Genomic DNA, 25,466 nt, shown 5'->3' with positions numbered 1-25,466 from the left:
TCTGTCTCTCTATAGTCAGTTGGACTGATCCGTTCCTTGTGGTGCTCCCCCCTCATCTCTAGTCAGTTGGACTGATCCGTTCCCTGTGGCGCTCCCCCCACATCTCTAGTCAGTTGGACTGATCCGTTCCCTGTGGCGCTCCCCCCTCAGCTTTAGTCAGTTGGACTGATCCGTTCCCTGTGGCGCTCCCTCCTCATCTCTAGTCAGTTGGTCTGATCCATTCTCTGTGGCGCTCCCCCCTCATCTCTAGTCAGTTGGACTGATCCATTCTCTGTGGCGCTCCCCCCTCATCTCTATTCAGTTGGACTGATCTGTTCCCTGTGGCGCTCCCCCCTCATCTCTAGTCAGTTGGACTGATCCGTTCCCTGTGGCGCTCCCCCCTCATATCTACTCAGTTGGACTGATCCGTTCCCTGTGGCGCTCCCCCCTCAGCTTTAGTCAGTTGGACTGATCCGTTCCCTGTGGCGTCCCCCCTCATCTCTAGTCAGTTGGACTCAGCGGGGCCAGTGGAGCTTGTAGTTGGATCACAAAGTCTGAGAACACAAAGACTGACACACATTCTGGAACTTTCTCTACTCGCTCTGGACCATATTTATCATAAATTTACATTAGGTGGTGTTGTGTACTGCAATGATGTGTCCTTAGTTTATCATAAATTAACATTAGGTGGTGTTGTGTACTACAATGATGTGTTCTTAGTTTATCATAAATTAACATTAGGTGGTGTTGTGTACTGCAATGATGTGTCCTTAGTTTATCATAAATTAACATTAGGTGGTGTTGTGTACTGTAATGATGTGTCCTTAGTTTATCATAAATTAACATTAGGTGGTGTTGTGTACTGTAATGATGTGTCCTTAGTTTATCATAAATTAACATTAGGTGGTGTTGTGTACTACAATGATGTGTCCTTAGTTTATCATAAATTAACATTAGGTGGTGTTGTGTACTGTAATGATGTGTTCTTAGTTTATCATAAATTAACATTAGGTGGTAAAGCAAGGCAAGTTTATTTATACAGCACCTTTCATACACACTGGCAATTCAAAGTGCTTCACACAAGAAAAGAAGAAGCTTATTACGACCCGAGGTCTGTCACCTTGGGAAGGCCATTGCCCACAAAATAGAATACATAAAAATTTTAAACAGATTAAAAGATTTTTCACAGAATGAAAATAGAAATCAAAATTATTTAAATAATAAAATCATATAGAAATTAAAATGTTTACAATATTTAAAGATAAAATGATTTAAGATAAAATGATTAAGAGATAAATAATATAAGAAGATAATAAAAAGCAATAAAACTGGAAACTGAGAGAAAATAAAAAAGAAAATTAGAATAAGTAAAAGATACATAAAATAAATTATTATGCTTTTGTGTACTGCAATGATGTGTCCTTAGTTTATCATAAATTAACAATAGGTGGTGCCCATTTTACTATTCTTACTGACAGACCTATTAATTTTAGTTCAAATTATGTGTGTGCTGTAATCTGTCACGTTGAGGACCCGGCCCCTCCCTTTTGGACGTGTGTCTACGTCGTCTTCGTCTACTCGTCTGCGTCTGTGGATCTCCGTGGGTGTGGTTATGTCCTGTGAATATCCGTCTCACCTGTGGCTCGTCTCGTAATCACGCGGGGCTAATGTGGTTTGTCTATTTAATGTGCGCTCGCGCAGTGTCCTGTGCTCGTCGTTGTCTAAAGTGTATACGTATCCGTGATCGTTACATGTTCTTCATGCGCTTTACGCGCTATTTGTTGAGTAAAATAAAAGTGACGTCAGTCAAAAGGAGGATTCTGTGTCTCGTCCTTTGGCGACCCACGAACGTCACATAATCACCTCCACATTTCATTTTGCCAGTCCTTATATAATTTGAGGGCTGGGTCATTTACATACAGAACAGACATTTGTTAATATCAATATGTCTGCATAAGCACAATCTTCTCATTATTTGGGGGGGGGGGGGGGGGGGGGATATTTAGCGTCTGTCAAGAACATGTTTTGTAACATCTAAGACTACCTCATTCTGTCACACGCAATGTTCAAAAATAATGTCCATATGAGAAAACCAGCAACATGGCATTTTCCATCACAATGTATTTGAGTATTTTACTCAGTGTAAAGGAAACACGGCTAAATCTATTCTTGAATGACATCTCTGTAGTCTGTTGAGACCTATCAGAGAGAGACATGAACACTGATACCTACTGAGGATGAAACAGCCCAGAGTTCAGTTTACAAAACTCCTGATCAGGGATGTGAAAGAAACTCAAATAAAACCAGAACTCATAAAAACAAAAGGACATATTTGTTTAAGTAATTGTAGTTCAAATTGTCGTATCAAATACTTGATCTTGTGGTCTTACCCTGGAAAATTAATTCACATCATAATATTAACTGTAGAAACTGACACTCCAATACAGACGTTAATATAGTAACAGCACTGGAGACTTCAGTCCTGCATTAGCACTGTGTGTTCAGGAATATGGGGTTTAGTCTACTTGAGTCCCTTCATTAACATCATCAGATCTGACAGAGTCTTTCTCCACTCTGTTATTGTACCTGTGAGGAACTGTGACAGGAGAGACATGGAGCCCAAACCCAGTGTGTCGTAGTGTCCTGACTACACACTACCTCTACATGTGCAGGCTTACACTTCTTTAATGATTCATAGAATCATTATCACATGGTTGTATCACTTACTATTGATTATTTATTTTGTTATTGATTATTAATTATTTCTAAGAGCCATACTTAGATTGTTCTTTAAATGACACGTAAACATAGGAGACAAATTCCGCTCTGAAGAGTGTGTTAATAAAGGACACTCTGCTCTGAAAAGTGCGTTTAAAAAAGGACATTCTCTGAAGAGTGCGCTAATAAAGGACATTCTGTTCTGAAGAGTGCGTTAATAAAGGACATTCTCTGAAAAGTGCGCTAATAAAGGACATTCTGTTCTGAAGAGTGCGTTAATAAAGGACATTCTCAGAAGAGTGCATTAATAAAGGACACTGCTCTGAAGATTGCATTAATAAAGGACATTCTCTGAAGAGTGCGTTAATAAAGGACATTCTCTGAAGAGTGCGTTAATGAAGGACATTCTCTGAAGAGTGCGTTAATAAAGGACATTCTCTGAAGAGTGCGTTAATGAAGGACATTCTCTGAAGAGTGCAATCATTGAGGAGCTGGCACACAAACTCAAACACTATACCTCTGTGCACTCTACACTCAAGTGTGGACACGTGATCTTGGACATGTGACTGATGCTATATCTCACGTGATCTTGGCCATGTGACTGATGCTATATCTCACGTGATCCCAAGCAATTCGCATCAGCAGTTTTCATCAGAAACCATCAGAAGTGTAAAAAGATCAGGTGTGTCTGAACACAGATCAGGTCTTTTGCACTGTCACTATTACTTTTTTTTCTTCTGTATGTGTTCATTAGTAGCGGAGCTGGGGGACTCGGATGGGGGCCATCACTCGGGCTGAAGTGACCAGGGTAGTCACTTTAGTGACAAGGCTTAAGGGGTGGATGAGTTTCTTAAGGCTCTGGATGTTGTGGGACTGTCCTGGCTGACACGTCTTTGCAACATCGCGTGTACATCGGTGTACTGGAGAAGAGAGTCCGGTCGATAGTCGAATCTCAGTTATAAGAGGAACAATGTGGGTTCTGTCCTGGTCATGGCACACTGGACCAGCTTTACACCCTTGCGAGGGTTCTAGAGGTTGTATGGGAGTTCACTCAACCAGTCCACATGTGTTTTGTGGATTTGGAGAAGACATTCGACCGTGTTCCCCAGGGATTCCTCTGGGGGGTGTTGTGGGAGTATAGGGCCCGCTGCTATGGGCTATCCAGTCCCTGTACAAACAGAGCAGGAGCTTGGTTCACATGGCTGGCAGTAAGTCAGACTGGTTCCTGGTGGGAGTTGTACTCTGCCCTTTGTCACTGATTCTGTTCATAACCTTTATGGACAGAATTTCTCAGCGTAGCCAAGTGGTGGAGGGGGTTCAGTTTGGGGGCCTCAAGATTCTGCGTCTCCCTTTCGTTGGCATCATCGGGCCAAGACCTGCAGCTCTCGCTGGATCAGTTTGCAGCCGAGTGTGAGACGGATGGGATGAGAATCAGCACCTCTAAAACTGAGACCATGGTACTCAGTGGGCCAAGGGTGGAGAGCCCTCTCTGGGTGGGAGTGAGTCCTTGCCTCAAGTGGAGGAGTTCAAGTATCTCAGGTTCTTGTTCACGAGTGATGGAAGGATGGAACGAGAGATTGACAGGCGGATCGGTGCTGTGGCTGCAATATTACAGACGCTGTACCGGGCTGTTGTGGTGAAGAGGGAGCTGAGCCAAAAGGCAAAGCTCTCGATTTACTGGTCAATCTACGTTCCGAATCATACCTATGGTCACAAGCTCTGTGTAGTGACCGAAAGAATGAGATTGTGAATACAAGCGGCCGAAATTAGTTTTCTCTGCAGGATGTCTGGGCGCTCCCTTAGAGATAAGATACGGAGCATGGTCATCCGGGAGAGGCTCAGAGTAGAGTCGCTGCTCCTCCATGTAGAGAGGAGCCAGTTGAGATGGTTCGGCATCTGGTCCGGATGCCACCTGGGCGCCTCCATAGGGAGACACTCCAGGCATGTCCAACTGGGAGGAGACCAGGGGAAGACCCAGGACATACTGGAAAGATTATATCTCTCGGCTGCCCTGAGAACGCCTCCGTATCCTCCCAGAGGAGCTAGTAAAGGTGGCTGGGGAGAGAGAACCCTGGGCCTCTTTGATTAGGCCACTGCCCCCGTGACCCGAACCCAGACAAAGCGGATGACAATGGATGAATGGATGGTGTTCATTAGTGTGTGTGTGTGTGTGTGTGTGTGTGTGTGTGTGTGTGTGTGTGTTTACCAGTGTGTGTATTGTTGATGAGAAGGTTTGTTTTTTTTTTTACATATGCTGTGATAAACTCTATTCCACCTGTAACTTTTTGGCTGTTTTTAAACTGGAATAAACAGTTGGCTCTTCAGAATTATCCTGGAATGAGACAAATACACACATACACACACACACACACACACACACACACACACACACACACACACACACACATAAAAACACACACAGACACACTTGTTCAAATTCTTTATAGATTATAATACACCACTTAAATTACATTAACAGTATTTTGTGGAGATATACCATGTTAATCTTAGCTGTAGTTTGCAATGGTGTAGAGTGCCTGTGAAGTATAAAATAACAGGTAAACGTGCTCACCTGTCAGGTTAATGTGCTCACCTGTCAGGTTAATGTGCTCACCTGTCTGAGGGCTCGTTCTCTCTTCTTTGCATGGCTCACGGTTGAGTAGGTGAGCTCACACTACAAGAGAACAAACACACTGGTGGGTTTTGTGTGGTAGATGTTCATTCCTGGACTGATCCTCAAGGACACCACATACCTCCTCTCCTGCTGATGGACGCTTCCTGCCAAAGACGGTGTCTGAATATATCACACTCTCCTCAACCTGGAGAGACATTATTAACCCCCACGTTACTGTCTGAATATATCACACTCTCCTCAACCTGGAGAGACATGATTAACCCCCACGTTACTGTCTGAATATATCACACTCTCCTCAACCTGGAGAGACATTATTAACCCCCACGTTACTGTCTGAATATATCACACTCTCCTCAACCTGGAGAGACATGATTAACACCCACGTTACTGTCTGAATTTATCACACTCTCCTCAACCTGGAGAGACATTATTAACCCCCACGTTACTGTCTGAATATATCACACTCTCCTCAACCTGGAGAGACATTATTAACCCCCACGTTACTGTCTGAATATATCACACTCTCCTCAACCTGGAGAGACATGATTAACACCCACGTTACTGTCTGCTTGGACATATGATTTCTGTCTCTCTCTATCTTTCACACACACACACACACACACACACACACACACACACACCTCTCTTTGGGTTCTTTGTCCTTTTTTACCATGATCGAAGGAGGAGTATACCACGTCATCCTAGAGAAATCAGAACAGATGGAGCTGCTTCATCAAACTTCAATAAACGTCATCCCTTCAGTACAGTTAGACACAAAAGTTTGACTGGACGCACACACACACGCATGCACACACACACACACACACACACACACACACACACACACACACACACATACACACACACACACACACACACACACTCTGGAGCTGTTTTACCTCGTTGTGTTTGCTTTCTCCTCTCTTCTCTTGACTGTTTTGTTTTCTTCCTGAGTAATGAGAATATGAGCAGCTGTCACTCACACACATGCTGGGACGTTGTTTACATCATCACACATGACCCCTGACCTGTTGTACTGGATGTAAGTGTGAAGATGAATCACTACACACACACCACTCAGGAATTCTGCTGATGTCAACATCTTGGTTCAGTTTCTTACTCACACCAAGACCACAGTGGTGCTGCAGTGTGTATGTCAACATAGCTGACCACACTGTTACACTGTTCACCCTGTTACACTATCACACTGTTCACCCTGTTACATTATCACACTGTTCACCCTGTTACACTATTAACCCTGTCACACTGTTCACCCTGTCACACTGTTCACTGTCACACTATCACACTGTTACATTATCACACTGTTCACCCTGTTACACTATCACTGTTACCCTGTTACATTATCACACTGTTCACCCTGTTACACTATCACACTGTTACCCTGTTACATTATCACACTGTTCACACTGTTCACCCTGTTACACTATCAAACTATTCATACTGTCACACTATTAACCCTGTCACATCTTGTTACACTGTTCACGCTGTTACACGGTTCACACTGTCACTGTCACATTAGTCACACAATCACACTGTTGTCTCTGTTCACCCTTTCACACTGTTCACCCTGTCACTAAGTCACACTGTGTGTTTATTCATACCTTTCACACATGTGCAGTAAACTCCAGCAACCACTAGCAGCACTAGCAGCACTAGCAGTAGCACCAATGACATCAGCAGGGTCAGGATTTTGATTGGCTTCCATGGGACAGAACTCGTCTGGTGGTTATTGGTGGTTGGTGATTGATGATCCCCCAGGTTATTAACGGTTGAATCTGGTTCTTAGTAGGAGAAAGAGAATGTAAGAAAAATGGTGTAAGACTTTCTGAGTGTGTATTAATGGAATAATGAGTGTGCGCTAATGGAAAACCTTCTGAACCAGTGGGTACTGGTTTCAGTGCTGTGGTGCTCATGGGGACACCAGTCATGTCCGAGGCACTGGGACTGTACTTATCTGACTGGTCAGTGTAAAGGGGACAGGTGTGGGGACATGTCTATATATGACAGGGTGTGGGGACATGTCCTTATATGACAGGTGTGGGGACATGTCCTTATACGACAGGTGTGTGGACATGTCCTTATATGACAGGGTGTGGGGACATGTCCTTATATGACAGGTGTGAGGACATGTCCTTATATGACAGGGTGTGGGTACATGTCCTTATATGACAGGGTGTGGGGACATGTCCTTATATGACAGGGTGTGGGGACATGTCCTTATATGACAGGGTGTGGGGACATGTCCTTATATGACAGGGTGTGAGGACATGTCCTTATATGACAGGTGTGGGGACATGTCCTTATATGACAGGGTGTGGGGACATGTCCTTATATGACAGGGTGTGCATGACTGACTGTAGATCAATACTACTCTACAATATCAGGCTTCATTTGATACTTCTGCTATTTTGGCTTAATATAGTGATCCATGTGTGATTCTGATATGCAACTTGTAGTTAATCAAACCAAAATATATCAATATTTCCCCTGAGCTGACCAAACTGCTGTTAAACGGCATTGTGAGATTCACATAGTAAGGGTTTTGTCTGCCACTCCCTCTCAGAACCACAGTGCTGAAAGGTTTAGTTGAGCTTGAACTCTTTTACCTGTAATGGAGAGGCGGATGCTGATGGACTGGTTGTTGTTGTTGACTGTACACCTGTATGTTCCCTGGTCTTCCTCAGTCAGGTTAAAGAGGAGTAGAGAGAGATTTGCTGGATGGTTCTGGTGAGACATGTGGACTCTGTCTCTGTGGTGTCTGGTCCCGTTGGACACCTCTGTCCATGCAGACCCAGTACTGGAGATCAGATGCTCCCATTTGACATTGGCAGGTTTGGTGTTGGGGTCAGTGCAGAAACAGGGCAGGAGGACAGACTCTCCGGGGTATTTGATCAAATCTGCCATTGGACTCTCTAACAGTGTGCAACCTGTCAAACATGCATTATCTGTTTACTGGAGATTGAATTCATTTATGAAATACATGAATGTGCAGACATCTTAGGCACCTTTATATTTGTTATTTTAGCATGGCATATTTTTTTGTAATCTGAATTATAAATATTTGAGTCTTTTCACACACGTCAGTGTCTCTGATGGGACGATTGGACTACTACTCAAAATGTGCCATTTGCTGAAGTTTAGATCCTTTAGAGAGGATTGTGTCATGCTGCTCCACCATGGGTGCTTCGACGATACCATCCATTATATTATCCATTATTCCAGCAGCCCCATTAATGCCCTCCAGCATGACGTCTATGATGCGTTGGAAGATTTCTGGAGCGCATTTGAGGCCAAAAGGTAACCTGAGCCAACTGAATATGCCTATTTGAGCGTTAAATGTTGTGAGGAAGGACGACGTCTCATCCAGCTCAATTTGGAGAAATCCTGATTTGGTGTCCAGAACTGAAAAAAACTTTGGCACCCAGAATACTGAAAGCAACTTCTGCTATGGTTCACATAGGATGGTGCTCTCTTTTAACTGACACAGAATCTCATTACGCTCAAATACAGAAGGAAATGCCCTCTACTGTGCATGACAGCACAACATTTCACCATTACATATTTGGTAAGCATGTAACAGTCTTCATATACCACAAGTCACTCAAAGATATCTTCAAGAAATCACTACTATCAACTCTGCGTCTTCAGTGGTATGACATCAAAGTGAAGTACAGAAAAGGGGAAGACATGTAACGTCCTGACACTGTCCAGGGCACAGCTTGCAGTGAGGGAGCCGGAGTTGAATGATTTAGTGTGTGTCACCATGATCAGCTGCATCTCTATCAGTGATCAGAATTATGCTGAACTTCAAGAATGTACACAAGAAGAGTTAGGCCCTCTTCAACAGATAATTCAGCATGGATGGCCAGACCACAGACGTTCCAGTTCCAGTTCAGCCTTACTGGGACTCCAGAAGCCAGCGAGCTTTGTTGGATGGCATTGTGTACAAAGGGCTGCGCCTAGTAGTGCCACCATGTGAAGTCATACGTTAAAGCTCAAACATCAGTCACACCTTGGTATGGTGAAGAATAAACTGTGAAGTCGGGAGGTATGTACTGGCCCGGCATGAGTGCTGAGATTGAAAAAGTAGACAGAAACTGCTCCAAGTGTTTCAGAATAGACTGCCCAGACCTCTACCTCTCAAACCAACAAAGACACCCAAACTACCTTTTGAGGAAGTGGCCACAGACTTCTTGAGTTTGGAGGCAAGGAATACATTTTACTTGTGGATTATTACTCAATGTTTGTTGAAGTGGATGAGCTGAAAGACACACACAGCCATACCGTGATAGGAGCTCTGAAAGCCCAGATTGGCAGACATGGCATTCCAGCAACCCTGAGGTCTGATTCTGGACCTCAAAACTCATCAGAAGAGTTGAGTCAGTTCTGCAAGTTGTATGGCATCATGCATAGGACATCATCTCCACACACGCCGCACTCAAACAGTGAAGAGGAGCGTGCAGTGCAGACTGTCAAAAAACTATGACATAAAGCACCAGACAAGCATCTTGTGTTTCTTGACTACCGCACTACACCACCCGAGTCTGTAGGCTTATCCCCAGCTCAAATGCTTATGGGCAGGAGACCTCGTAACAAGTTGCCTACAGCATGTGCACTTCTCAAGCGAGCAGGCTATAACGCGCAAGGTTAAATGGCTGCTAGACAAGAGCAAAGATGCACAGAAGGTCTATTATGATCGGAAACAAGCCACAGGTCCATGTTCACGTCTTGAACCAGGAGATGAGGTCAAGATTGTCCCATATCCAGGTAGCAGCAAGTGGTCTCCAGGTGTTGTAATCTAGCCACACAGTGCTCCTCAATCCTACATTGTGGACAGTGGTGGAAATATTGTCAAAATAGTCAACATCTTCAGCAGGTGCTAACTGCTCTCGCCATCCCATGTCTGATAAGCCTTGGACTGAAACATCAGACTCTTTGAATGGGACAGAGCCACAGTCTCTTGCTCCTCAAGAACCAGTTCAGAGGCTTTCAAAAGCATCTAGTCACGACCAAGCACACACATTCCAGCAGACACCAGGTGTGGGAGAATTGGGAAACCACTGGAAAGATTAAATTTGTTATTTCTGTGTTGTAAGACTGTGTTGTAGTTAGTGGCGGGTGTGGTAAAGACACCTTGAGGAAGTGAAGTGCTAGCAACCTCTCCTTCCAAGTTAGCCAAAGTTCAAGTTTGGGATCTGTTTGTTTGTTTAAATAAGAGACAAATATTTTGTTATGTACAGAACAGTCTGATATATGCCATTGTTGATGTACAAGCTTTGTCCAACAAATGTATCAGTGTTAGTTAACCGCAGCAGAAATTATGCAGATGTTTCTGTAGCTGAAGAGGGGAGATGTAATGTATGGATAGTTCTGTAGAACTAGATGTTTCTGTAGGTGAAGAGGGGAAATTTAATATATGGATAGTTCTGAAACACATTTGTAATTGTCCGCTCTAGGCTTCCATATGAACAATAGTGCTGTTTGGTTGTGCTGAACCTGCCTGAGAGGATCAATAAAAACGCACAGCTCCCACAAGCCTGGCTGCGTTGTCCATTATGTTACATGTATGACCAGATAAACACATCCCATCCTGCTTAGATCTAAATCTTCTTCTAGATCTTCTTCTATAACAGGAGCTCCACCATGAACAAGCCACAGTCAAATGCTCTACCTCACAGGTGTCAAACTCAAGGCCCTCAGGCCAAATGTGGCCCGCCGCGTCATTTTATGTGGCCTGCGAGAGCTTAAAAAGCCAAATTGTCCAAAAAAAAAAAAAAGAAGTAAAAGTGACCAAAAACTACATTTCCCACAATTATGTTACCCGTGAAGTGACGGCATCTTGACACTGCAGTGTTTCCATATCGATGCGATTTTCCCAATAAGTGTAATTGAGAAATACAAATAATGATCCCAGAATTATCAGGAAGAGAAACATTGATGCAGATAGAAGGTGTTTCAAGAAAGATGGGGAACCAGATACGTTTGTGCTTCAAGGAGAAAAACGGGTATGAAGCGGTAGCGGTTGTCAAAGAGTCAATCAATCAATCAATCAAAGTTAATTTGTATAGCGCTTTTCACAACACATGTTGTCACAAAGTGCTTTACAGGATTTAAAAGGTTAACATTACTATGGGTCCAGAACCCTAATGAGCAAGCCAAAGAGTACAATATACGTCGGCATTTTGCGACCAAACACGGAGCTAAGTGTGCCAAAATTTGTCATCAAGAAAAACGATGATTTATCAAAGAATTAAAACGCAAACTGCGATCGCAACAGAATGTGTTCACAACCACAAACGAAACGGCAGTAAAAGCTGCTTTGATGTGGATTCAGTCTTTTTCAGAGGGAGCATTTTTGAAGCAATCGCTATTTTCATTCAATAATTTGATTTCAAGTTTTGAACAAAGTAAATGTGATATATTTGGTGAATTTTTCTTTATTCACTTGGATAGTTTGATCGTTGATTGATGGAGTAATGTGGGTTTCATAACCTAACAAATTTAAAGGATTTATGTTATAATAACAGCAACAAGCAAAAATTTTTTTACATTTACGCAAATATATCTGTAATATTTGTAACTTGAATAAGTAATAAATTCAGAGGTATTTAACATTAAGGAGTAGGTACATTTATAAGTTCCGTGGGTAACAATTATGCTGATGTGGCCCGCGGTGAAAATGAGTTTGACACCCCTGATCTACCCTAACAACCACCTTGAGCCGGATGTAGCTGACTCTGTCTCTAGTGTGAGGACTTGTGCTGTTAAAGGATGAATGAGTATGCGTTAAAGGAAGACTGGGTGTGTGTTAAAGGAATAATGAATGTGTGTTAAAGGAAAACCTTCTGAACCAGTGGATACTGGTTTCAGTGCTGTGGTGCTCATGGGGACACCAGTCATTTCCGAGGCACTGGGACTGTACTTGTCTGACTGGTCAGTGTAGAGGGGGACAGGTGTGGGGACATGTCCTTATATGACAAGGTGTGGGGACATGTCTTTATATGACAGGGTGTGGGGACATGTCCTTATATGACAGGGTGTGGGGACACGTCCTTATATGACAGGGTGTGGGGACATGTCCTTATATGACAGGGTGTGCATGACTGGCTGTAGATTAATACTATTCTACAGTATCAGGCCTAATTTGTGTAACGCGGTGGGAGTCGGGGTTCGACAGATTCGCGATAAAGAGCGAACTGCTACCTGAACGGAGCTAGTCTCCTCTAAAGAAACCGCGCCCACACGGAGAGTGCGCGACTTACGCGGCATACTGAACACACTTCACTGAAACACTAGCGAATGAACACAACGGACTACAGCGACTAAGAAAGGAAAATACGTTTATGTAAAAAGAATGCTGAAATAATACAAGGCACAGAGAAAACACAGCAGAGACTAAAGTAAATGAGAGATACAAAACCACAAAATAACGATCAGTAACACCGAACCATTAAGAACTATACGCAGGGTAAAACCATAGGGAACTAGAACCAAATACACAGAAGCTAGACTAACTGTCACGTTGTGGGGGGGGGGGGGGGGCCTGCCGGTCGCCCCCGGTTACAGCGGCAGCGGTCCTGTTTTTGGTCACGTGATGTTCGTCCCTCAGGTGGGCGGGACCCTTGATCCGTCTCACCTGAGGGTTGTTTGTTCGTCTATATATGTCTTGTCTTTGTACCAGTTGACTGCTGGTTATTATTTCCTTCATTCGGAACAATGCACAGGTTTTTGGTTTGCACACTTTCTATTAAACCATCCTATTTCCCTGAGACTTGGCGTGATCGCTTCCTTTTTAAGTTGCTCACCCTGCCCGTCACACTAACAGATACGAATGATAAGACAGATAGATAGACAATGTAACACGGAGCACAAAGCATAAACCAGAGTACACTAAGAAAGAACACAGAAAGCGCTTTTAGGAATAACTAAAGTCTAAACATAAAGGACAAGGAGGCAAGAATAACCAAGACCAATGCCGATACTTACAAGGCTTTAAACATAAACTAGAGCTAACAACCAGGTCACAAACACACACAATAACCCACGATGAGGACACAGAAAACCAGGAACTAAATACCAGAACAATAATGAAACAAACAAGAAACAGCTGAGAAGGCAAATAAAGGCAGGACTATACAAAGAAGGTGTGGTGGACAGGAGGGGGGGCGGAGCCAGGCATGACAATTTGATACAATTTTGATATTTTGGCTTAATATAGTAATCCATGTGTGATGGATGTTCTGACATGCAACTAATAATTAAATAATAATAATTAATTGTGCAATTATATTAATAACTAATATAATCCAACCAAAATATATCAATATTTCCCCTGTGGTGACCAAGCTGATAAGTTGCACTGTGAGATCCAGATGGTGAGGGTTTTGTCTGCCACTCCCTCTCAGAACCACAGTGCTGAAAGGTTTAGTTGAGCTTGAACTCTTTTACCTTTAATGGAGAGACGGATGCTGATGGACTGGTTGTTGACTGTACACCTGTATGTTCCCTGGTCTTCCTCAGTCAGGTTAGAGAGGAGTAGAGAGAGATTTGCTGGATGGTTCTGGTGAGACATGTGGACTCTGTCTCTGTGGTGTCTGGTCCCGTTGGACACCTCTGTCCATGCAGACTCAGTACTGGAGATCAGATGCTCCCATTTGACACTGGCAGGTTTGGTGTGGTGGTCAGTGCAGAAACAGGGCAGGAAAACAAACTCTCCGGGGTATTTGATCAGTTCTGCCCCTGGACTCTCTGACAGTGTGCAGCCTGCCAAACGCATTATCTGTTTACTGGAGATTGAATTCATTTATGAAATACATGAATGTGCAGACATCTTGGGCACCTTTAGAATTGTTTTTTTGGCATGGCATATCTTGTGTAAGCTGACTTACAAATCTTTGATTCTTTTCACACACGTTACTGTCTCTGATAGGTTGACTGGACTGCCATTCAAAATATCCAGCCAATAGCAGCTGTCCACTGATGGACTGCTAGAGGATGGCTAACACAAATCACCCATGACAACAGATCAGCTGTAATCTCTCACTGTACACCTACAAGGTGTAGTAGCTAGTCTCTCACTGTACCCCTACAAGGTGTATTAGCTGTAGTCTCTCACTGTACACCTACAAGGTGTAGTAGCTGTAGTCTCTCACTCTACACCTTCAAGGTGTAGTAGCTGTAGTCTCTCACTCTACACCTACAAGGTGTAGTAGCTGTAGTCTCTCACTGTAAGCAGTAAGCAGTTCACTGAGTTCAGACAGAAAGTCAGCTGTGGAGAGTTTAGGTGGGCGATATACCAGCAGTAGAATTACGGTAGACTGGCCAGACACCTTTAGAGCCTTGTATTCAAAAGCAGAAACTTACTTAGCTGTAGTCTCTCACTCTACACCTACAAGGTGTAGTAGCTACATCTGTTGGATTTTCATAATGCACAGGACCCTCCCCTTTTACATTTAGCCAGTGTTAAGCTTTATGTAAATAGATGATGTTCTAAGTCATATGACCTAATATTAAGTCTTTTATTTGAAGTCATTTACATTAATCTGATAATCATATTCATATCAGCTGTCAGCAGGTGAAGTAGGTGTTGTACCCCTCCGAGCTCATAAAGAACTTGGAATACTTGAAGAGAGACATTTCAGTGAACCGTACACACGTGTACATGTATGTATGACCAGATAAACACATCCCATCCTGCCTAGATCTGAATCTTCTTCTAGATCTTCTTCTATAACAGGAGCTCCATCAGGAACAAGCTACAGTCAAATGCTCTACCCTAACAACCACCTTGAGCCGGATGTAGCTGACTCTTGTACTGTTAAAGGAACACTCGGTGGTGTTAAACGAAAACCTTCTGAACCAGTGTGTACTGGTTTCAGTGCTGTGGTGCTCATGGGGACCCCAGTCATGTCTGAGACACTAGGACTGTACTTGTCTGACTGGTCAGAGTAGAGGGGGACAGGTGTGGGGACATGTCCTTATATGACAGGTGTGGGGACATGTCCTTATATTACAGGGTGTGGGGACATGTCCTTATATGACAGGTGTGGGGACATGTCCTTATATTACAGGGTGTGGGGACATGTCCTTATATGACAGGTGTGGGGACATGTCTTTATATGACATGTGTGGGGACATGTTCCTAATGAGAATTAATGTACAATGGAGTTTAGATTATCTCCTGTATGTCCAGTGACTGATTGTTCACGTTCTCTAACAGAGAGAAAGTTATCGAATGCAGAACACAAATAACTTTTAATGATCTTTTACCTTTAATGGAGAGGCGGATGCTGATGGACTGGTTGTTGTTGTTGACTGTACACCTGTATGTTCCCTGGTCTTCCTCAGTCAGGTCAGAGAGGAGTAGAGAGAGATTTGCTGGATGGTTCTGGTGAGACATGTGGACTCTGTCTCTGTGGTGTCTGATCCCGTTGGACACCTCTGTCCATGCAGACTCAGTACTGGAGATCTGATGCTCCCATTTGACACTGGCAGGTTTGGTGTGGTGGTCAACGCAGAAACAGGGCAGGAGAACAGACTCTCCGGGGTATTTGGTGAGATTTGCCCCTAGATTCTCTGACAGTGTGCAGCCTGCCAAACATGCATTATCTGTTTACTGGAGATTGAATTACACAATTGTGCAGACATCTTAGGTACCTTTAGAATTGTTTTTTTTAGCATGGCATTTTATTTGTAATCTGAATTACAAATATTTGAGTCTTTTCACACATCAGTGTCTCTGATGGGACGATTGCACTGCCAGTCAAGCTATCCAGCCAATAGCAGCTGTCCGCTGATGGACTGTTAGACGATGGCTATCATAAATCATCCATGACAATAGATCAGCTGTAATCTCTCACTGTACACCTACAAGGTGTAGTAGCTGTAGTCTCTCACTGTACACAGTGTGCTTTGTGTATATAATCTTGGAACATCCTGTGATTGCTTAAGGTAGGATTTGAGTTTAATTACTTTTGCCTCAGATTCTGGTAAATTCCAGGCTTCTTATCCTAACCTTGTTACTTGTTAGCTGTTGTTGGCTGCAATTACTCACTCCAGGTGTAGTTTCACCCTTGTCAAAGGTGTGAATTAAGGGGCGGATATAGCACTAACTAATACAGATAAATTAACGCAATGCAGTAGCTTCTGACCTCAGTAAGTGATTCTACGCTCTCTGATTTAATCTACTTTCCTCCAAAGACAAAGACACTGAATCTCAAACCCAGCTAAGTCTCAACTTATTCTGCCATTCTCTTTCCCTACTAGTATCCATAAAGCTTGTTCTATTCCATAATGTGTCTGCCAATTCCTGTGTATGTATCCCACAGAGCTCATAGATACCATCATGGCCACTGCAACACAAATAACCTAATTTACCCACAACGGTCACCACAAACTCCAATCACAGTGACTGGAGGACTCTGGAATTGCCAATCTGCTGTCCAGAAGGCTGACTTCATCTCAGCTCTTGCATCCCTCCACTCACTACACTTCCTGGCTCTGATAGAGCACTGGATCACTCCAGAGAACTCTGCAACTCCAGCTGCTCTGTCCTCTGCCTTCTCATTCACTCATTCCCCACGACACCTTGGAAGGGGAGGTGGCACAGGTCTACTTTTATCTCCAGAGTGGCGTTTCACCCAACTCTCCTTTTCAGCTCTTTCAATTTCTTCCTTTGAGTTCCACGCTATCACTGTATCCTACCCCACTATTCTTCACATCATTGTGATTTATCGCCCTCCAGGTTCCCTTGAGAACTTCATTGATGAACTTAATACCCTCCTTAGTCAATTCACCACTGAAGCAAACCCCCTCATTCTCCTTGGAGACTTCAACCTTCCATCCAACAAACTTCATTCATCTTGCATCCTTCCACTGCTGTAGTCATTTGACCTCGCCATTAACCCATCCACTGTGACTCATAGAGCAGGCAACATTCTGGACCTGGTCTTTACACGTGACACCAGAACATCGGACATCACAGTCACCCCACTCCACCTGTCAGAACATCACCTTTTATCTTTTTCTTTCCCCGTCCCTGCCATCTCCACTCACACGTCCTGCTTACAATCTTCTTACTTTCACGCAAATCTACGCTCCATCGGTCCCTCAACCCTTGTTGTTACTATTGTGTCCTCCCTTCCTCATCAGAACTGTCTGTCTTCTCTCTCCCTGGACACAGTTACCAATACTTTCCTCTCTACGCTCTCTTCATCCATCAATCTTCTGTGTCCTCCCTCCCCCTGGCGTAAGAACTACCAAACATCTGCCATTTGGCAGTTATACCTTTAATCAATCTAATATATATCAGTACAGTGAGTCCCTGCTTAACAACGGGTCTGGTTAACAACGGACCAGAGTTATGACCAACTTTTTTTTTTTATTACGTGCGGTATGTGGAGGTGCAGTGGCAGCACAGTGGAGTGTTGTGGAGTGTTGTGGAGTGTAGTGGAGTGTAGAGGAGTGTAGTGGAGTGTTGTGGAGTGTAGTGGAGTGTAGTGGAGTGTTGTGGAGTGTAGAGGAGTGTAGTGGAGTGTTGTGGAGTGTAGTGGAGTGTAGAGGAGTGTTGTGGAGTGTTGTGGAGTGTAGTGGAGTGTTATGGAGTGTTGTGGAGTGTAGTGGGGTGTTGTGGAGTGTTGTGTACGATAAGCTGAAGCAGCGCAGCCTCCACCGCAGCCCATCTCGGCAACGCGATCGCTCTTTCTCACGCTATACGCACAAGAACATTGTTAGGTTTTTTCTATCTAAATCTAGGGTCATGGTTAACGACGAAAACAGCTTTACGACGAACATTTCAGTCTCTAACACCGTCGTTAAGCGGGGACTCACTGTATTTCCCCTGAGCTGACCAAACTGTGTTAAGCTGCACTGTGAGATCCACATGGTGAGGTTTTTGTCTGCCACTCCCTCTCAGAACCACAGTGCTGAAATGTTTAGTTGAGCTTGAACTCTTTTACCTTTAATGGAGAGGTGGATGGTGATGTACTGCTTGTTGTTGACTGTACACCTGTATGTTCCCTGGTCTTCCTCAGTCAGGTTAAAGAGGAGTAGAGAGAGATTTGCTGGATGGTTTTGGTGAGACATGTGGACTCTGTCTCTGTGGTGTCTGATCCCGTTGGACACCTCTGTCCATGCAGACTCAGTACTGGAGATCTGATGCTCCCATTTGACACTGGCAGGTTTGGTGTGGGGGTCAGTGCAGGAACAGGGCAGGAGAACAGACTCTCCGGGGTATTTGATCAAATCTGCCCCTGGACTCTCCGACAGTGTGCAGCCTGCCAAACATGCATTATCTGTTTACTGGAGATTGAATTCATTTATGAAATACATGAATTTGCAGACATCTTAGGCACCTTTAGATTTATTTTTTTGGCATGGCATTTTTGTAATCTGAATTATAAATTTGATGGGTTGACTGGACTGTCACTCAAAATATCCAGCCAATAGCAGATGTCCACTGATGGACTGTTAGAGGATGGCTAACACAAAATCATCCATGACAACATATCAGCTGTAGTCTCTCACTGTACACCTACAAGGTGTAGTAGCTGTAGTCTCACTGTACACATACAAGGTGTAGTAGCTGTAGTCTCTCACTGTACACCTACAAGGTGTAGTAGCTGTAGTCTCACTGTACTCCTACAAGGTGTAGTAGCTGTAGTCTCTCACTGTACCCCTACAAGGTGTAGTAGCTGTAGTCTCTCACTCTACACCTACAAGGTGTAGTAGCTATAGTCTCTTACTCTACACCTACAAGGTGTAGTAGCTGTAGTCTCTCACTCTACACCTACAAGGTGTAGTAGCTGTAATCTCTCACTGTACACCTACAATGAACACATCCCATCCTGCCCAGATCTGAATCTTCTTCTAGATCTTCTTCTATAACAGGAGCTCCACCAGGAACAAGTCACAGTCAAATGCTCTACCCAAACAACCACCTTGACCCGCATGTAGCTGACTCTGTCTCTAGTGTGAGGTCTTGTTCTGGGTGTAGTTGGTCTCTAGTGTGAGGTCTTGTGCTGGGTGTAGCTGGTCTCTAGTGTGAGGACTTGTGCTGGGTGTAGTTGGTCTCTATTGTGAGGTCTTGAGAAGGGGCATTTGTTCCATTATAAAACATAATGAAGCTTGATTCTAATATCACATTTGATTATCAATGTTCACACAGCACTGTTTCCTCGGTGGCCCACACAAACACACACTGACACACACAAACACACACTGACACACATGAAGCCTCTTTAGATGTTTTTAACTAGAAGCAGGATTAAGGAGAACTTGATTCCCTGTGAGGAACTGTCTCCAGTTCTCCAAGTGTTCTTCATGGTTTCTCCATGTTACCTGTCTGTCATTATCCACATGTATTATCCACATGCACAATCCCCCAGTTATTAGGTCATTATCACTTGTATCACTCCCTCCATCACAATCCCCCAGTTATTAGTTTATTATTGTCACGTTGAGGACCCCGGCCCCTCCCTTTTGGGCGTGTGTTTACGTTGTCCACGTGTCATCGTCTGCGTCTGTGGATCTTCATGGTGGTGGTTACGTCTAGTAATTATCCGTCTCATCTGTGCCTCGTCTCGTCATCACGTGGGGCTAATGTGGTTTGTCTACTTAATGTGCGTTCGCACAGTGTCCTGTGCTCGTCGTTGTCTAAGTCTGCACGTTGTGTGAGTGCTTGCTTCATGTTACTCGTGCGCAACATTTGTAAAAATTACGTTAGTGGATAATAAGGATTCCGTGTTTCATCCTTCGCCACGAGCCGTGCGTCACAATTATCACTTGTTTCACATCACTGTCACCCACAGGTCCATCCACACAGTGCTTTGTGTTGCATCTGCCCTTCACCGAGTGTTATGTGACTTTCAGAGACTTTACACGTTTAATCTGTGCTGTGTCTATAATGGACATTGAGATTAAAATGGATTCTGCACCACAACCAGTGTCAGCTGCTTCTGTCACCCTGTTACATATATATTTGTGCAGCTGTAACAAAATGTATCAAAATTCATCAGTGTACCTGTAACAGTGAGAGTGAAGTTCCTGTGTTGATTGTGATTAATCCAGCATGAATATAATCCACTATCCTCTTCAGTCAGGTCTGAGATCAGTAGAGATAGATTTCCTGGAGATCCCTCATTAAACATCTGAACTCTGCCACTGTAGTGGGGACTGAGTTGAGTAGAGTGGAGATCTTCATGGTGTGGTGATCTCCACTCCACTCTCAACTCTCCACTCCACCTGTCCTTAATCAGATCAATGCAGGAGCAGGACAGGAACACAGACTCTCCTAGAGATCTATTGACCTCAACATGCTGCTTATTCTCTGATAGACTGCAGCCTGGAGAGAGAGAGAGAGAGAGAGAGAGAGAGAGAGAGGAGAGAGTAAGAGGGGGATAGAGAATGAGAGAGGAATAGAGAGAATGGGAAAGGGATAGAGAGAATGAGAGGGCGGGAGAAAGAATTTCTTTAAATGTGTCTCCTTAATTTCCAGCAATGCTTCATGCATTTACAAAAAATATTGTATGTTGACAGATATTAGTCATGTTCATATTTTGAACCTTAAGTCTTTAACATTATTTTTTTATGACTGTAGGAAATGCTTAAAGTTGTTATAATACAATGACACAATTGAATCCTGTAATGATTAAATTACATTTGATAAATCAATAATTCAATAGTGTTTTTTATTTTTAACATTGCTTGGATACTGAGGTGTATTTCTTCTGTAACAATGCTGTGATGATGAATGATGAAGTCTCTGCTGACACTGTCAGTTGTCAATAATATGTTTATTACAAAAAGAGCATCAGATCAAGCACCCGGGTCTTTCTTGAGAGAGGTCTCGGGCCAGTGTGAATCTTCCTCTCTCAAACGTTGCATTTTAACACATATTTATATACAAGTTGTTCAAAGAAGTCTAGGGCCTCTCACACCTGCATAGTATGTCATACGTACTGAAAAAGAAAAACGAGTAGGAGAGAAAGGGGCCTCAATACTGTAGTCTCTGTTGAAACAGGAGAAGGGCCCACCAGACCTTTGACCCTTGGACTAGGGCCCCTTAAACCAGAAACATATGTAAACCACCATATCTTCAACCTCTTTGTCCAGCTCAACTCACCATAAGAAGAAGAGGAATGAATTTTAAAAACTTAACCTAATCACTGCGTAAAGTACTACATAGGCTTAGACACTACACTACTATTGAGACGTCCACCTGCTTCCCAGTCCTGTGTTGTCTGCTTTAGCTCCACCTTGTTTTCCCCATTTCCATAGATTCCCTTTTGTCTTTCACACACGTTATCTTTACTACACCTGTGTCTTGTTTATTCCTGGTGTTTCTGTGTATTTTCGTGTCTAGTGTTCCCTGTCGGTCATTGTTCCCAGTTACACTCATTCTGAAGTTGTGTTTAGTTGTTTCTGTGTTCCACTCTTGCGATTTTCTCATTTACTTTCCCTCTGTCTAATTCCAGTTAGTCGACATGTGAGTTTTGCAGTTCTGTAAGTGTTTCCCTTAGTTTTATTCCTCACGCTCTCTCTCCCTCTCTCCTTCTCCCGGTGTGATCCCGTGTGTTATATTCTGGTTTGCCTTTTCCCCTTATGCCGCGTAGTTTGTTCCTTAATTTTCCATGTTATTAGTTCTGCCTGTTTTCTCGTGTATTCTTGTATTCCCCGTACTGTGATTTACTGATTGATATGTTAAGTTGCTCTACGTTAGTCCTTTATATTCTTGTCGATTCCTGTTATGTTTAATTTTGCGTTTATCTCGTTCGTCTGTTCCCCACTAGCTTTATATTAGTTGTGTTTAATACCTGTCGTTACCTGTTGTTAGTACGTACAAAGTGGTTTCATTGTTCCCTGTTGCCTGGTTCTCTCCCCGTGCTTTATAGCTATAGAGTTTGTTGAATTATTAAATCATTCAAATCTTGCTTTTGCTCAACAGAGACATGCCCCCGCTCACAGTCCCCACCTACTCACACACCTACACAAGGACACACCCCCGCTCACAGTCTCCACCCACTGACACACCTACACAAGGACACACCCCCGTTCACAGTCCCCACCTACTGACACACCTACACAAGGACACGCCCCCGCTCACCACCCCCACCTACTGACACACCTACACAAGGACACGCCCCCATTCACAGTCCCCACCCACTGACACACCTACACAAGGACACGCCCCCACTCACAGTCCCCACCCACTGACACACCTCCCTATCATCTAACTCTCCTGTTTCTCATGTATCAGTCTATAAATGTCTACAGGTCCCTCTGTTCAGTGGTGTGAATCCTCCAGTCTGTCCTGAGAGAGCCAGTCTGCTGCACCCTGAACGTGTCTCCTTCTCTCCTCCAGCAGCCCAGTCTAGTGCCTGTTTAGCTCTGCGCCGGGAGCCCTTACTGTAGCGTCTAGCGTCTTCCTTTAGTTTGGTGATCTGTGTAGGTTCTTCTCTGTTGTTCTGGACATTAAAGACGTAACAGCTCCACTCTCTCCACCTGCTGCTCCTGCCTCCTCACTGCAGTGACCTTCCCAACATGATGGAGCTCCGTCCTAATGAGCTTCTTTCTTTTGTGTGTGAAGCACTTTGAGTCTCCAGTGTGTATGAAAGGTGCTGTAGAAATAAACTTGCCTTGACTTGCCTACATTGTCATTTTGTGTTTTTGTGCAGTTTGTTTTAATGTTCAGTTGACAAACAGAAAAACCTTTCCAGCATGTGTCCTTAGACTCTTGACCACTAACATAAACCATCTGAACACTTCCAAACTGCCTCTACACACTGCTGGAACTGGAATGTGAGTGACTCACCTCTAACGATTAGTTTGACATATGTAGACTCTCCACACCAGTACTGTTCAGTGTCTTCTTCACTGAGGTTTGAGATGAGCAGAGAGAAGTTACTGGAGGGTGTTTGATCAAATATGAAGACTCTGCCCCTGTACCGTTCTGTCTCATTAGACACCACAGTGCGATCTGTAGACTGAAGTGAAGATCCAACAGCTAGAGATCCAAAAGTCCATTTGATGATGCCATGGTTGTCTGGACAACGGCAGGACAGCAGTACAGACTCTCCTGGAGAACGACTGACAGTGAATTCTTGAGACTCCATCCTGGTACAACCTGCAGAAGACACAGTAAAACCATCATCACCTTTTACCTGCAGTGTACCACACATTCATTACTTCATTCAGTGATCTCTAATGCACTGTTCTGTGAGTGGAGGAGGAACTGATGTTGGAACAGACTGTACCAGACAAGACAAGAACACAGAGCAGAATAAAGAACATGGAGTCTGGTCTGTTAGTGACACAGGCCCCGTCCACACGACGCCGGAGGTTTTTAAAAACGGAGGTTTTTGTCTCCGTTTTCAAAAATATCTCCGTCCACACGATCAGCGTTTTCAAAAATATCTACGTCCACACGACGCCGGAGGTTTTTAAAAACGGAGGTTTTTGTCTCCGTTTTCAAAAATATCTCCGTCCACACGATCAGCGTTTTCAAAAATATCTACGTCCACACGACGCCGGAGGTTTTTAAAAACGGAGGTTTTTGTCTCCGTTTTCAAAAATATCTACGTCCACACGACGCCGGAGGTTTTTAAAAACGGAGGTTTTTGTCTCCGTTTTCAAAAATATCTACGTCCACATGACGCCGGAGGTTTTTAAAAACGGAGGTTTTTAGCCTCCCGTCCACACGAAAACGGCGTTTTCGGTCACCGAAAACGGAGGTTTTTGAAAACGCCTTCCAAGGTGGAGACTTTTGAAAACTCCGGTCCCGGCGTATTCGTGTGGACGGGAAAAACGCATGTTTAGGAAAACGCTGACGTCACATAGTGAGTCTGCGCATGTCTTTTTTTTTGTTTACATTCGCTCAGCTTGTTCAGCATGGATACGCAGCTGATACGCAGCCGTGAAACGCTGCAATTAACATGCCAGCCCAGTAGAGGGCGATCGTACTTCCCACAGAATGACATCAAAACACTTGAAGAATCAAATTAAATCAAATATATTTGTATAACGCTTTTCACAACACACGTTGTCCCAAAGCGCTTTACAGGATTTACAAAGTTAACAATAATGTAGTGTGGATGATTGATTCAGGGAACGAGCCATTTTGAATACTTGCTTTCTTTATTAGAAAGCAGCCCTGTTTCAACACAACGGGTAATGCTTGTGAACTCATACTTACACACAGTGTTGCCAGGTTCGCGGTTTTCATGCCAAATTGGGCTTGTTTGAAACTCCTTCCGCGGGTAAAAATTCTGGGGTCGCGGGGTGCGGTTTTTTGAGCTACTTTTGAGTTGGGCCACTGCAGGAGTTACAAGTCAACACTAAGAATCGATGGCGATATAATACTTAATTTGTCTCTGCTTCCCCAGTCGACAATTTACACCCCCCTTCCGCTGAACAACTTACACTCGCCACCCCCCCCCCCCCCCCCCCCTCCGCTCAACAACTTACACTCGCCCCCCCCCCCCCCAACAACTTTGGCCTTTGGGCTAGTTTTGGCTTCTGAGGGGCGGATTTTATACTGACTTTGGGCTGGATATTTTTGTAGGACCTGGCAACACTGCTTACACATACATTGAATGGGTGCGGGGTATCGAATGAGTACGAACACACGGGGGTGGTAGGTTTGACAAGCACATTAAAAACACTCATACATACATCGATTAGAAGCTTACATTGTACAGACACATTCATCACATAGCACTTTATCACAAGCACATTACAGACATTATAACACTAAACTTAGCGACCAAATATGACACGAAAGGGATTATGGGAACGATTTGAAAAAACTGAACGCAGCGCATTTAGGCACCTCCGCTGTGTTATGTAATGCGAAAGTAACATTAAATTAAACTGTACACATGTTAATAATCCGCCAATTGCAGTGACAACGAAAGCAATCACGGAGCTGTCCATGCTGAACAAGCTGAACGAATGTAAACAAAAAAAGACATGCGCAGAATCCCTATGTGACGTCAGCGTTTTCCTAAACATGCGTTTTCCCCGTCCACACGACAACGCCGAGACCGGAGTTTTCAAAAGTCTCCACCTTGGAAGGCGTTTTCAAAAACCTCCGTTTTCGTGTGGACGGGAGGCTAAA

The 25,466-nt window shown here is 43.8% G+C and overlaps 1 protein-coding gene across 1 annotated transcript; it reads right to left on the bottom strand.

The window, feature by feature from the left end:
• Positions 1–4,378: 4,378 nt before the first annotated feature.
• LOC143491280 (uncharacterized) lies at positions 4,379–23,463 on the bottom strand. The gene is made up of 9 exons (XM_076990130.1): positions 23,163–23,463; positions 15,623–15,943; positions 7,960–8,280; positions 6,955–7,134; positions 6,232–6,281; positions 5,974–6,033; positions 5,451–5,516; positions 5,312–5,371; positions 4,379–4,648 (listed from the first exon to the last, which is right to left on the bottom strand). Exons 1-9 carry the CDS (start codon positions 23,461–23,463, stop codon positions 4,379–4,381), a joined length of 1,629 nt encoding a protein of 542 aa, XP_076846245.1.
• Positions 23,464–25,466: the final 2,003 nt, after the last annotated feature.

This window comes from Brachyhypopomus gauderio, unplaced genomic scaffold, assembly GCF_052324685.1.
Source record: "Brachyhypopomus gauderio isolate BG-103 unplaced genomic scaffold, BGAUD_0.2 sc73, whole genome shotgun sequence".
Classification (NCBI taxonomy): domain Eukaryota; kingdom Metazoa; phylum Chordata; class Actinopteri; order Gymnotiformes; family Hypopomidae; genus Brachyhypopomus; species Brachyhypopomus gauderio.
Note: the sequence above shows the minus strand (reverse complement) of the source record. Positions and strands in the feature narration are given on the sequence as shown.